Source organism: Helobdella robusta (genome assembly GCF_000326865.2).
Source record: "Helobdella robusta unplaced genomic scaffold HELROscaffold_26, whole genome shotgun sequence".
NCBI lineage: Eukaryota > Metazoa > Annelida > Clitellata > Rhynchobdellida > Glossiphoniidae > Helobdella > Helobdella robusta.
Genome location: NW_008704349.1, coordinates 1,790,012 through 1,805,358, shown reverse-complemented (window position 1 = coordinate 1,805,358; position 15,347 = coordinate 1,790,012). Strand labels below are relative to the sequence as shown.

General features: G+C 32.5%; 3 protein-coding genes across 3 annotated transcripts; all 3 read right to left on the bottom strand.

Annotated features, from left to right (window-relative positions):
- Positions 1-2,217: 2,217 nt before the first annotated feature.
- HELRODRAFT_80006 (hypothetical protein) lies at positions 2,218-4,610 on the bottom strand (the record flags this gene model as incomplete). The annotated part of the gene is made up of 7 exons (XM_009020066.1): positions 2,218-2,399; positions 2,490-2,605; positions 2,689-2,870; positions 2,965-3,057; positions 3,337-3,414; positions 4,133-4,228; positions 4,545-4,610. Coding segments are annotated over 7 exons (813 nt in total), but the record flags the coding sequence as incomplete, so codon positions are not given.
- Positions 4,611-9,183: 4,573 nt separating this feature from the next.
- Positions 9,184-10,382, bottom strand: HELRODRAFT_80158 (hypothetical protein; the record flags this gene model as incomplete). The annotated part of the gene is made up of 3 exons (XM_009020065.1): positions 9,184-9,471; positions 9,783-9,915; positions 10,264-10,382. The coding sequence occupies 3 exons, from the start codon at positions 10,380-10,382 to the stop codon at positions 9,184-9,186; spliced, it is 540 nt and encodes a 179-aa protein (XP_009018313.1).
- Positions 10,383-11,593: 1,211 nt separating this feature from the next.
- On the bottom strand, positions 11,594-14,689 carry HELRODRAFT_100017 (hypothetical protein). Its single transcript, XM_009020064.1, has 8 exons — positions 14,072-14,689; positions 13,736-13,818; positions 13,346-13,446; positions 13,160-13,218; positions 12,932-12,977; positions 12,708-12,773; positions 12,252-12,353; positions 11,594-11,970 (listed from the first exon to the last, which is right to left on the bottom strand). Exons 1-8 carry the CDS (start codon positions 14,188-14,190, stop codon positions 11,935-11,937), a joined length of 612 nt encoding a protein of 203 aa, XP_009018312.1. The 5' UTR covers positions 14,191-14,689; the 3' UTR covers positions 11,594-11,934.
- Positions 14,690-15,347: the final 658 nt, after the last annotated feature.

Sequence of the window (15,347 nt, the reverse complement as noted above, 5' to 3'; positions counted from 1 at the left end):
AGACTTAAGAATTAACGCTATTGTATACGAATTTTTAACAAACGTGATTCAACAAATAAATAATTTTTATGTAAAATTTCCGATCAGCATAACTAAATAGACAATGCTGTCAATCATAGCCAAAAAGCCAACCAATGGAAATAGCTACCTGCTTATTATGCACCCACTGATTAGCCAATAAGATTTCTTGCAGCAACTGCTCCGACAAATCAGAGTCATCTATCTTAGGCGGCCTGATCTGATTGGGCGCCACTTCCGGAGTTAAAGATTGAGACGATGCTGGTAATGATGACGATGTGGTCGGTGACGGTAATGATGATGACGACGACGGTGGCGGTGATGATACTGATGGTGGGGTAGAGGAAGAGGATAGTAACGGTAAATATTCGTTTTGTAGTCGGTCGAGTAGCTGCTGCTGTTCCGATTGAAGCTGATGTAGCCTGTTTAACAAACACAAAATCAACAATAGTAATATTAATAATAATAATAGTGATAGCAGTAATAATAATATAATAGCAATAATAATAAAAGTAATAATAAAAACACAGCTGACCGAATCAACAACGAATCGCCGCCGCAACAGCCGCCAAGCCCGTCCACGTCGGCCACCACACTCCTCAGGGCAGACCCCAGTGACGTCACAGATCTAAAAATAGAATCGAACGTGTGCTTAGCTATCAGCTGAGAGCCAGACTGCAACGGTAACGATAATTTCAGCCTGTCTAATTCCTGTAAATGAGTTATTAATCAATCAATTAAATAATTAATCAATTAATTAAATAATTTATTATCTAAAAATGATTTTAATGAGATAATTAGTTTAATATTTATCCTTGCAATAATTACCTGATCGTATTTTCGTTTCAAGCTCGATAGATTCTTCTCGTGTGATTGGATGTCTCTCATCAGCTTGTCTGCCAACCTTTGCAATCTCTCCAATCTGATTGGTCAGACATAAATTAATTATTAATAATATTGCCCTATTTAATATTCATAGCTATATAAATGTCCTTATTAATATTAATATCTACAAACACACACAAACACACTTATCAATATTTATGAATACACAAACGAGATTGTAACCAGCAGAAAAAAATGAAACATTTAATTTATTCATACGACCTTGACATTTCAGTGTGCAAGGCAGTGTCTCGCTCTTGCTGAGTGGCTGCAAACTCCGCCCACAATCTGTTGATATTTTCGATGTGTAGTGGGTTTTCCCTGGACATAAAATCCCGAGAACCTATACATAGTAACTGTAGAAGAGGATAACGGACATGATTGTGACATGACGGTTATTACGACATGTTGATAATAATAATAACAATTATAATTATAAAAATTATAGTAATAATAATAATAATAATTATGACCCACCATAATTTCGTCAAACAAGTTCAGCAGCCTCTGCTTTTTTCTCACCATGTTTCCAACATCTTCAGAACGAAATCTATTAAACTCGCTCACCATTGCCTTCACATAATGAAGATGATGGTGACGAGGGTGATGAAAATAACGAATGACGGTGATAATAACGACAATGAGAATGATGATAAAAATAAAATAGCGAGTTAGCTCAGATGGTAGAACGTCATGTTTTTGAGGATGTTCTTACGCGCTGAAGTGATTCGAATGCTTCCTACGCGCTAAACTCCAACGATCGTACGTGTGTTTGATACTATTTTTATGTCATTCGTGTAGTGTTGATATTACTGCAGCGTTCAACAATTTTGTGTTAAGTATTGATAAAACATTTGATAGTTTAACATTCTTATTGCATAATTCAGAAACTGAAACTGAAATCAAAGAACAAACTTTGACGGCGGCAAGTGTGTTGGGAAATTCCCTGGATAGCATGCTGCTATTGGCTTCTCTGATCAGCTGACTCAAGTGAACAGCTGAGTCATGGTACTCCTCTATCTTCAATCTTCTTTCCTGGAGTGATGTTGATGATTATGATGACGAAGATGACGATGATACTACGATGAAGACCATGATGATACTATTATAAAGACGATGATACTATTATGAAGACGATGCGGATATTATTATGAAGACGATGATACTACGATGAAGATCATGATGATACTATAATGAAGACGATGATATCACGATAAAGACCATGATGATACTGTGCCAGAATAGCGATGCTAAGAATGGCGATATAATGATAATGACGACATAGTAGCGATGCCAAAAATATCACATAAGATGTCAGTTATTAAAATAAAAGTTAAAATAACGATAATAACAAAGATGACGATGACGACGACGACGATGATGACTAACATTTTCCCTGGCAGATCTTTCCCCAGTGGTTGAATCTGGGAAAAGCTCGTACAGGAATGATACGTAAGTGATGATGGATCGTTCATCGGGGTCATCCACGTCCACGTCTTCAAATAAAATAGGTCATGTTGAGAATATAGGTCAAATGATCATAAACAATCAACAACTGATCGGGATTAACAAACAGCCAATCAAACCTTCGGCATCAAGTAGTGGAGTGACCCCGTAGACTTGTTCAGCAATCTCAAAAGCCGAGGTCAAGTTGGCTCGAGGTGGCTGTCTTCGAGCTCGATTGAAATCAACCAAATCTGGTCTGATTTATCAATCAATCAATCGATCAAAAAAAAACAAAATGCAATTAAATCTCACTAAAAAGGAAAAAAAACACAACCCCACCTATGTCTATGCAATATAGCCAAAAGTGCCAGGCCGTCCCTCCACGACCTTGAGAAGTCCTTCACCTTGACCCCTGGATAACCTTCGACCATTTTCTGGCACCAAAGCAACAGGGCTTCCTTGATTGAGGCGTCTGTAGCTGCTGCTGTTACAGGTTGACCTCTGACAACCACATCTCCGACCTTTCATATATATATATATATACATAAAAAAAAGTTAAAAATAAAAAAAATATTTATATATTTATTTATATAATTATTTATTTTATTACATTACCTGATAATGCAGGATGAACGTCCAAATTAGGCCAAGCGTAAGTTTCGGATTGCCGTCAACAATCTCGTCAGCTCGAATATTTACATACTTTATCTAGGTCAATGGAGAAGGGAAAACCAGGTCAATTAATCGTCATCGTCACCATCATCATCACCATCATCATCACCATTATCATCATCATCACCATACTATTTTTATGCAATCGTCATCATCAACGTCGTCCGTATCACGGCTGTCTTTATAAGAATAACTTTCTTCGCTGTTATGAATGCGTTTGTTGTCAAAATCAAAAATCATCATCATCAACAACAACAGCAACATCGTCGTCGTCATCATCATCGTCATCAACATCGTCATCTTCATCATCGTCACCCTTTTTCGGTTGAGATAGTGCAGAACGGTCTGTACATTTTGCATCATGTGGCATCTCATTCGACCTCTCTCACGAGGCTGTTGGGATAGATTTGGAAAAAGTTCTGTAAACAGACATCTGGGAAAATCCCATCTTTACATTCATTTATAAATAACGAGCATGAAAATAACTAGTTTTACACATAACGTATTTTTTCCAATAAACACATAAAAAATTCCATTCTTCCATTTGCAATTAACCAAATGTATAATCAAAGTGAAAGTTAAGGTTATCAGTCCTGTAAGAATAAAATGATTATGATATGTATTTGTCCTCAGATCACATCACATCCAATCAATCAAAGATGATAATTACACAGTCAGACTTTTGAAACCCAAGCCAAAAGTGCAAATATAATTATATCTGAAAATAAATGATGAAGCAGCTAATGATACTGCACCCTACATAATGATGATAATAATGATGATGATGATGATAATAATAATAATAATAATGATAATGATGATGATAATGATGATGATGATGATGATGATGATGATGATGATGATGATGATGATGATGATGATGATGATGATGACAATGATGACGATGATAACGACGGAAACAAAAAGTTAAGAAAGCAACACAACAACAAAAAAAGAGTAAAGACAACGACGAAACGGCATGTAAAATAAACGAATCTTTAGTGCAAATAAGACTAACTAGAATCATACGAAACTTCAGTAAAAAAAAAAAAAACATGAACCGAAAGTGATAAATCAATGGAAATCCAACAAAAACGAAAGTGAAACTGACGAATCTCCTGTGGGAAAGTACTTCAAGAAGGGTTATGAGGTTAAGGCCGTCTCTGAGATCCTCGAACAAATCAGAGATCAGGTGACGCTGCTGTACCTGCGGACACAATAATAATAATAATAATAATAATAACAATAACAACATCAATAATAATAATAATATCAAAAATTGGTGACAGAATGGTGTAATGGTTGAGAGATATAAAATTTTCATTAGTACTAGTGGCATCAGTTGGTACAAATGACAGATCATAATAGCACAACCTGATTGGTCTATAATTAAATGGGGCGATAATCACTATAATTAAACACATAATAATCATATTTATATATAGTCATATATTAATAATAATTATAATTATTATTATGATAATAATAATTATAATTAGTAGTAGTAGCAGTAGTATTATTACCACCTTGATCAAATGCTTGTTAACCCATTTAGTGAAGGTCTTCTTTTGAACTAAATCTCTTTCATCTGATCAAATGATAATGATGATGATGAAGATGATGATGATAACGAAGCTGATAATTATGATGAAGATGATGACGATGAAGCTGAAGCTGAAGTTGATAATAGGAAGAATAGAAAGTATAATGATAACGACAATGATATTAAAAATAACGAAAGCAATTATAAAATAGTTACTTGCCCGCAACTCTAAGGACAGCCCTATCAGCCCTGTCCAATTGCAGGGCCCCCAGTGGCAGATAGAGGTCCAGGCGGGCCTCTTTCGAGAAAGCCCCACACCACGAATGTCTATCCCAATCCCGATACGCTGCCATCTTTTGTTGTTGTTGTTTAGTTGATGATGATTTTGTTGTTGTTATTAGATACTGTTGTTGTTGCTACTGTTGTTGTTGTTGTTAGTATGAACTGTGGCTAGATGTGTTTGTCTCCTCTCAATATTATAGATGCCTTGTTTAATAATAATTTCTATTACCCTTTAAAGCTATTAAACTTGTCTGAACAATACAACTTAACTAGATTCAATTTGAACGTTCTTTCACATAGAAAAATCACTTATTACAGCAATACCTTCGATTTTCTAAATGCATTTATTTACACACATATATACAATGCATGAACGCACGCACATGTGTTGTATATGCGAGTGTATAAAGTAATATATGGTTAAAAAAAACCATGCGTATGTACGTGTTTGTGTACAATTACCAAACTAGCAACTGATTGACTAAAATCTTTTTATGGAAAATGTAAAGCTATACAGAAAAAAAACTATCAAGTTTATATTTGTGATTTTTGGTAAATTGTCTGTCGATTCATTGGAGTGGATTTTGTTTTTGTTGTTGTTGTTGTTGGCGTTTTCTGTTGGCTGCTTTGTTGATGTTGTTGTCGTTTAAAAAGGGCTTCAGAATCAGTTTCAACAACAAAAAGAGCCCTTAACACGCCTTGGTTTGTATGATTTTTTTTTTCTTGATCTTTCTTCTTACTGTTTTACAAAAAAATTAAAAAATTATAGAACAATTATGTATACACCAAGTATAATGATGATGACGACGACGACGATGATGAAGGCGATGATGACGATGACAAGATGTAAATGATAAATGACAAAGTCAAAAAATATTTTAATAGCTTTCGCCACAAACAAAAAACTCCAAATCTAATATGTGCCTACCCCGCCAGCCGGCAACCATAAAAACAGATACGTACGCACACACACACACACACACGCACACACACATACAAACACACATACATACATGCATACATACATACATAAACACACTAGCATACATTGCATTCGTATATACGCACAGAGAGAAACGTATGCGTATATATGTACAACATACTGACGTACACATACGCACACATAAATACAAAAAAATATACACACACATACAAACAAGCAAACAAAACTATAAACAATCTGACGCGGCAATATTATCTTCTGATTGATGTATTAATATAAATAATAGAAATTAATATGCAAGGTGTGTATGCTGTACCATTGTTTAAACTTCAATACCGATATATGTATATATAAATACAAACATTTAAATATACAAACAAACACATGCACACATACATACATAAACACATTAACATATATATACACATACATAGATATATACATAGATATATACTTATGTGCAAGCATACATGAAGAATACATAGAAAACAAACACATATGCCCAAGTATAGCATTAGGTTGAATTGGCAGGCTGGCTGACTCAGATGAGCCATGTGTTGTTAAGATGATCATCATCATCATTATCCTCATCAGCATCATCATTGTCATCGTAACCGTCATTATCATGATCATCGTCGTCACCTTCATCATCTTCGTCGTCGTCGTCGCATTTTAATAATCGATCATGGTGGTGGGGCTTTCATAATGTTCATTGTTTTAATTATTCATTTATTCATTCATTCACTCATTCATTCATTTATTCATTCATTTATTCATTCATTCATTCGTTCGTTCATTCATTCATCTATTCATACATCAGAAGATACACACACTCATACTTCCATTCATCCATCATTTTCTTTGTTCATTCATTCCTTTGTTCGTTTGTTTGTTTGTTCGTTCAATCACCTTTCTATTTTTAATAACGTTTGAATTTTTTATAACAATTTTTGTTAGTTTATTCGTCTGTTCATCAGCTAATCCATCAATCCAACCATTCATCCATCCATTAATTCATCCATCCATCCATCTTATCTTAACATCCGTTCATTTGTATACTCATCAATCCATTCACTCATTCATTAACCTATCAATTAATTCATTCTGTAATTCACAAATATATCAATCCAATCATTCATTAACTCATTCCTCCATTCATTCATTCATCCAATCAATCACTCATTCATTCATCCATCTATCTTATCTTTCCATCAATCATTGACTCGACATTCAATGAATACCAGCCAAGGTCAAATGGAAATGCTATTATTATAAAATAAACCAATGAATAATGAATAATAATACATAATGTGTTTCAGCATAACACATTGTTAAATACAGGTTAATAAAATACAGTTAAAAGGCAAATGAGCTATTATTTTCTAACAAATACTATACCAGGTTACAAACCATTTATCTATTTATGAGTAACATAAGAACAATATATAGTTTACAATACAAAAGACAAACTCAACAACATTTCTTAAAAGTTTAAAAGTGCTAACACGAACACACACGCACACGCACGCACACAAGCACATACACACATACACACACACACACAATGCAGCATTCTTTTGATAATCTTAAAGAGCAAAAAAAGATATGAATGAAAAGATATGATATATTAAATGATATACTGACTAGTATGAGTGATGCATGATAGTGATGATAGAGTTGAAATAAAAACTGATGATGATGACGACGACGATGATGATTGTGATGACTGCACATAAATTGAAAATATTTAAATTTATTAATAATTAAATTCAATAAATAATTAATTAAATGTAAACAAGCAAACAATAAATAGATTCATCATCTGAATACACACAGATATAGGAAGTATTTTATTTAAAAGCGAAGATACAGATATTTTTTTTGCTTTACAGAATTCCAAAAAACAAACATAACTGAAAATGAATTTTAAAAATAGCCTGTCTAACAAATTTAACCATCACTAGCTTGTGTAATATGAGCAAATGTGTGTTGCTGTTATGTATGTTTGTGTATATATGTGTGTATGTATGTGTATACTGTATGTATATATGTGTGTACATATGTATGTGTGTGTGCACATGTGTGAGTGTTTATTCCATTATAATAATGTGGGTGATCAATAGTGAAAAGATCAATAATCTAGCCTATTTATGGTTTGAGATTTTTAAATATTATCCTACATACTGTAGTATGTGTGTATGTCTGTATGCATGTATGTATACTTGTGTGAAGGAATGTGTGTGTATATGTGTGGATATGTTAATATGCATATATATATGTGTGTATACTCTATACTAGATAAGTAATAAGTGTACACATCTTAACTCTTACATTTCAACTCTTACGAAGTGTTGAAGATCAGGTTTTGTGGAGGTCGGTGGTTGCCAATGTCCTGATAGAATAAGGCACGAGAAAGAAGAAGAATGTATGTTTTATTTACATTTTACAAGTTACATATATAATATATAAATATATTGAAAGAAATTTTTCAAAAACATGAAAAATAATATCAATCATTATTAAATATAATTTAATTAATTAAATATAAAAATCCTATTTAAACCGCTAAAAAATGTAACATCTTACTCTATTAAGCCTAACATATCACATACATAACATAACTTGGTTGGGCCATTTAAATTCAAATTTTCAAATTTAAATGTCCAATACAAGAGGAAATACATACACACAAATTTAAACAAAAAAAATCATACTTTGCAGCAAAAAAATCACAAATTTAATCATTTATTTAGATAAAATATTTATTAAATAAAATAATTTTAAAGAGCATATTGACGCAAATATGATCGTGATTTTTAAAAATAATTAATTATCATAATATCTGACTCACACGAGAAATCCGACAACAGTGTTTAGAGGTTCAACTAACAATCACAGTTAGCGAACAGCTTTAATTTGTAATGTATCATGTGCACATACTTAGAATAAATATATATATATATCATTTAAGTATTAGTGCATACATATTTATATATCATATATATATATATGTTTGTAATATATACATGTGTATGTATATATATATATATGTATACTTAATTACATATCAATATATTATTGTTATACGTATATATAAATATCTTTATACTTCATTATGTATCATTAGATGATACTATCATCCACATATAATATGTATAATTTATTATATTCATGTATCATTTTTTCAATATATAACATTAATACGACATAATGCTGTTTAAAAAATGTTTTAAAACTGAAAGATATAGAGCAAAAGTATAAAAGTAAAATAACGTGTTAATTTTAAGTAACTTAATGATATAACATAGATATACATATCATTGGCAATAAAATCTATCACTAATAACGATGGTATTTATAACAAATCACGATAATGTATCATAATTTTTAACAATCACAGGCATTCTTTCTGAAGACACTGCACACTGGACAACTTCGTTTCTGCTTTCCACCCGATGTATGTATTCCAGAAGAGGGCAACGAAATTTATAAGCAGAACCCTGTATCTCGATGGAATCAGATAAAAGTTAACAATCTGGACAACCGGCCAGACCTTATAACTGACTATCAATCCGTCAGTCATGTCCCTGACAACTTTTTGTTTGATAGTTTCCGATGAATCACCCCGTAGTATCGCTATGACCACCAGGTAGATGAATAGGTAGAGGGGCAGGAAAAATATCTGCGAAAAATTAATTTAAAAATAAGCACTTGATAACTTATCCTTTATACAATAACTCTCTTCAGCATTTTTCAGAGGTATTTAACAGCAATCGTTGTAGTACGTGTAAACACCCACATGTGAGCCAACGTATTACACATAGATTGCATGCTATTGGCGGGCATCTCCTTTGCATTTAAACCCCGTCAAATTACGACAGGAAACACGTTAATTAGGCCTCAATTAAATGTGCATTTCAAAATTCACTTTGAGAAATCTTTCATATATTGTATTTAAAATTAACAACTGACTGCAAAAAAACAAATGCCTACTTGATCCCAACACAACTTTTTCAGTGTCCTTGCCGCCTGACTACCGACGATTATTTTGCGGTCCAACAACGAATAGAAGTGGTGCATGCCTGGACCGGCTAGGAAGAAACCGACACTCGTAAATCTTAAATTTCTTTTTACATTTTCAAATTGAATTGTTACATTAAGGTAGTGTTCATTTTTGAAGCAGTTATGTTCTTTTTATAAAGTTAATTAATTAATTAATTTATGATTTTTTTCTTCTTATTGTCGACTTATTATATTAATTTGACAAATTTTGATATAAAAGAATGAATTTAGAAAATTTATTGCATTATTATAATTTGATGGTAGCTAACTACGAGTCTAAAACGAAGTTTTGTAACAAAATTTATATTTTGTAAAACAATAAAATCATGCCTATAATTTACACATCACCAGTTACAAAAATTCAAAAACCCCTATACATAATTTACACAGTACAAACGCTGCAGCCTTTTACCTAAAAACCTCAAACTCTAGCAAGCCTCTGTTCTCTAGGACCAATTGGGCAATTACGTCACCGAGACACATGACCAATCCAGTGTTGATTGCATTGGCCAGGCATGGTCTCTTGGACATCAGATGACTTCTGTACCAAGACCACGCACGCACTGCTGCTGCTGCTGCTAATGACGTCAACGACGACGATGACGTCAACGCTGATGATGACGTCGATGGTGGCTGCGAGTTGAGAACGTTTGTTGCCTGATCACGTGAGGTCGACGATGAGGATGATGACTGCCAAGATGGTGATTTACTTTTGGAGTTGAACATTTTCAGGTGGTTCCCGAATAAACTTGGGTGATATGACGTTGTGTAGGATCTCCGCTGTACTGCAGGGTTGTATTTACTAAAAGTTTGTGACGTCTTATTACACCGAAAACAGGAAATGGATTTTTGACGGAAGTGGATGCCGTAGTGCAGACGAAAACTGCATGGGACTATGCTTTTAAGTGGCAAATGCATCGGGCTTTGTGTTGACGATTGAGGATTGTATATGAGGGAATGAACGAACAAACGAATGAATGAATGATAAATTGTTGAAGTTGTAAACTTTTTCCACTTTACCTCCTAATTATCATCTTAGTTACTTCACGTCAGAACTAAGGTGACAGTATCCATTTCAACGTTCGAATTCAACTTAATATTTGACTATTTAACTTTTTGAAATAATATTTCAATAAATTAAAATAAATAGAATGAAGAATTTACGTAATTTTTACAGCTTACTACGTTCAAATATTGATATTTAAGGTGTCACATTCTTCAATGAAGAGCGTAAAATGTGTAAAAAAAATGCCATAAAAAAATACATACTCAACTCTAACTTAATTAAGCTGGGTATATACATGAATCGTCCCGTAAACATCTTAAAATTTGCATACATTGATACACATTTAAATTGCACACACATACACATATACAGATACATGCAAACAAACATACATACATATATACATACATACACACATACATAAATACAACTTGTTGTGAAGAACTGTTTGTTTGTTTGTTTGTTGTAACATTTAGACTTTAGATTTTAGAAAATTTTGTTTTGTCAACTTTCCTTTTTCCGTGTCGCAGATTAGTTTTATAATTTCATCATTTTATATTTTGATTAAATTTTTTCTTTAATGATAGCTATATTTCTAATCGTTCAACCAATCATTCATCCATTCATTCATTCATTCATCCATCCATCCATCCATTCACTCATTCGTTCAGTCATTTTCGGTTAAAATTTTCGTCCCGTCAGATTCAAATTTCCAATAATGAATACGAAGATAAATTGAACATTTTTAAGAAAACTATTTTCTTTTCTATCATCACACCAAATACTAAAATAAATCTCTGATAACAAGTACACGTATGTGTGTGTGTGCGTGCGTGTGTGTGCGTATGTTTGTGTATGTGTGGTGTGTACGGTGTGTGTAAACAATTTCATCAAATAAAAATAAATATCAATGCCGTTGGTCTTCATACTAAGAATACGAGACGTGTATACACGAAAAAATATACATTTTCATTATTTTTAAAAATAAATAGTAATAATAATAATAATTAATATTATGATAATAATATTTATTATAATGAAAGTTAAATCAAATAATTTAAAAATATAATTGGCCCATCAGATGATTGCACAGCACTTGTTCGTTTTCTTGGCCTGGTTGAAAAAATTATTAATTAATTAATTCATTCATTCACCATTCATGCACTCATTCATTCATTTAAACATTAATTCACTTATTTATTTATTTGATGACTGAGACTTTACTTTTACTTACGTACGATACTTTTAAATAACATTTTATTCCTATGTCAAACACACCATCATCGTCTTCATCACCGCTTTAATCATAATAAATTAAATTATGACCATAATTATAAATCATAATTAATTATAATTAAATTTTATTATGATCATAATTATATTGTCGTGGTCACCGTAACGTAAAACGCCTTGGCCGACAGGCTCAACTCCTCGGACTGTGCCACCAGGTCGTCCAGTTTCTCGTCTCGTTTCAATAAAGATTCGAAATTGCAGTGCTAATAAGTGAATGAATGAGTGAATGGATGGATGGATGGATAAATAGATGGATTAATGAATGGATGGGTGAATAGATGGATAAATGAATGGATGGTTAAGTCTACTAATTTCTTATCCCCAATAAAAGTATTCAAATATAGCTAATGAATGAATGAATGAATAATGCTAATGAGCTAATGAATGAATGAATGAATAAACGAACGAAAGAATAGATGAATGAATGAATGAATGAATGAATGAATGAATGAATGAATGAATGAATGAATGAATGAATGAATGAATGAATGAATGAATGAATGAATGAATGAATGGGTGGATTTATAAAAATAGGAAAAAAAACTTCACTAGATTACCATGATCTCCTTAGTCTGTTCAACACTGCTTTGCAACCTAAGAATCTGATCAGCCGATTTTGGATCCTGTGCGAGAGACGAGACGAAACGAAATAAAACGAAACGAAATAAAACGAAACCTTAATTTTGTAACTGCAATTTCTCAAAATGATGTGATATGATAATATGAATGTGTATATATTTACACGATATACGATGAAAATATTAGCAATAAATAATGTTACTTGGTACTTGACGAGAACCATGTCGATGTCTTTGAATTGTAGAGTGCTGGGTAGGGAAATGGGAAGTTTGGAAAATACGTACACACACACATACACACACAGAGAGAGAGAGAGAGAGAGAGAGAGAGAGAGAGAGAGAGAGAGAGAGAGAGAGAGAGAGAGAGAGAAAGAGAGATACACACCCACACATACAAAAAGACACACATACATATATACGCAGATACTAACTTCGAAGTAGTACTTTTACACGTATCAATTGAAAATTTCTTCGTGAAGTCTTCTGTGAACTACGAGAAAAAAAAATCCTTACTCATTCGACAATTTAAAATAATAATAATAGCAACAATAATAATAATAAATAATTATTCTTAAAATAATTAATAATAATAATAAATAATAATTATTATTATTAACTTTAGCCACGATAGATAGGGCGACACGGGCTGGATATTCTGCGTCTGAAATGAGTATTCCTACAATCCCGTTCGGACAGCTGTGGACGTGGCACACGTAATCTTGTGGGGGACACAATAATAGCAATAATAATTATTATTATTATAAAATAATAACGTAAATAATAATAATTATTATTATTTAATATTATTTAATAAGTATTATTATTTAATAATTATTATTATTTTATGTATCAATCTTTGTTTTGCCATATAAGCTGTTAATCCATCAAAGAATAAATCAGTCAAACGTTCAACTAGCGAATCATTCACACAGTCAACTAAACAACCACTGTCAATCAAACAACCACAGTCAATCAAACAACAACGGTCAATCAAACAACTAACCAACCATTCTCTTGTACAGACATGTGCCTATCGTTTTCGCTCTTCTCAGCCAAAACCTTTCCACTGAAGTTCATAAACTCTCTGATGCTATTGTAGATAAATAATTACAATACAACAAAAGATAATGGCATTATTAGCAGTAGTAGAAGCAGCAGTACTGGAAGTAGCGAGAATAGCAGTTTAAGTAGTATCAGCAGTATAAGTGGTAGCGACAGTAGTAATAGCAGTAATATAGTAGCAGCATTGGTACTTCTACAATAATTTTGATTATAACAAATAAATCTCACACGAACGTAAGCAATTCATAACCCAAGTACGAAAAATCAACCGCCAAACATACCTGTTCTGTTGGAAATAGCCGAAACTTGTCAAATCATGAACGCAGACGAGTCTCTTGGCAGCTTTCTCACCGGCTTCTGACTCACTAACGTAGAAAATACTAGCCGAATATAACTTCATATTGACGGAAAAAATACAAAAATACTATCTTTTTTTTCTAAATTATTTATGTCTATAAAAGCCTAGTATTAATATCTACGATATGAACCCCTAATCGTCGTTAAATAATTTTTCCTCGGCAATTTTGGTAGGTCCCTGAAGTAATATTAGCCAAAAGATTTTGAGTTGTTGAATTTAGGTAATTTTGCCGTGAAATGAATCGGTTCAATTCATCAAAATAACGTTCTCGATTTCGTTTAAAACTGTCTGAAAACTTGAAAACTCTAAGAAATAATTTCCTGATTCTTGTGAAGTCTTTAGACACCAAGAAAAATTTGCCTTTCCTCCACTAACTTTCATTCAATCTATATTTATTTCTCCACTAACTTTCATTCAATCTATCTTTATTTCACTCACACGTGGACTCATACACTCATTCATTCAGTCATTCATTCATTTATTCGAGATATATCAACAACATGGAAAAAATAGAGAAAATGAAGGCTTTGTTGCGTTAGAGTAGTTCAAGACGCAAACAAGTTATGTTTTCATATATGTGCATACCTACATACATACATATATTAGTACATACATACAACATACATACAGGCATGCTCCATACAAGAATAAATGTATATACCACTCAAATGACATGAACAGATATATTAAATTATAGAATCATAATAGCAACAACAATAATATTATCAATAATAATAAATATTCTCAATGCATACATTCCAACAAGGGGGAAAGAAAAATCAATAAAAAGAGAAACGCCCATCCGACTGCTATTGACCGGCTATTTTTAGAAATATGACGTCACGATTACGTCATCGTCGTGTAATGTAAACATGCGAGGGCGTATGTTTAATGAGTACGGGAAGTAAATAGATAAATCAAATAACCAAAATAACCAGTCGATCATTTTAATTACAAAAGTACAATCTTTCTTACTTTGGTTTTATTCATTCTTCATAGAAAAAAATTCGTCCAATCATTCGTTCATTTTACAACGTTCAATAACACATCCATTTGTTCATTTCATTCATCCATTTGTTCCTTCAATCTTTCTCGTTCTTTCACTTATTTTATCACTCATTCAATCAATCAATCAATCTTCGTTTAGCGTCCAGAGACCCAGTTTCCCGAGGTAGGACGTATTTTATCACTCATTCGTT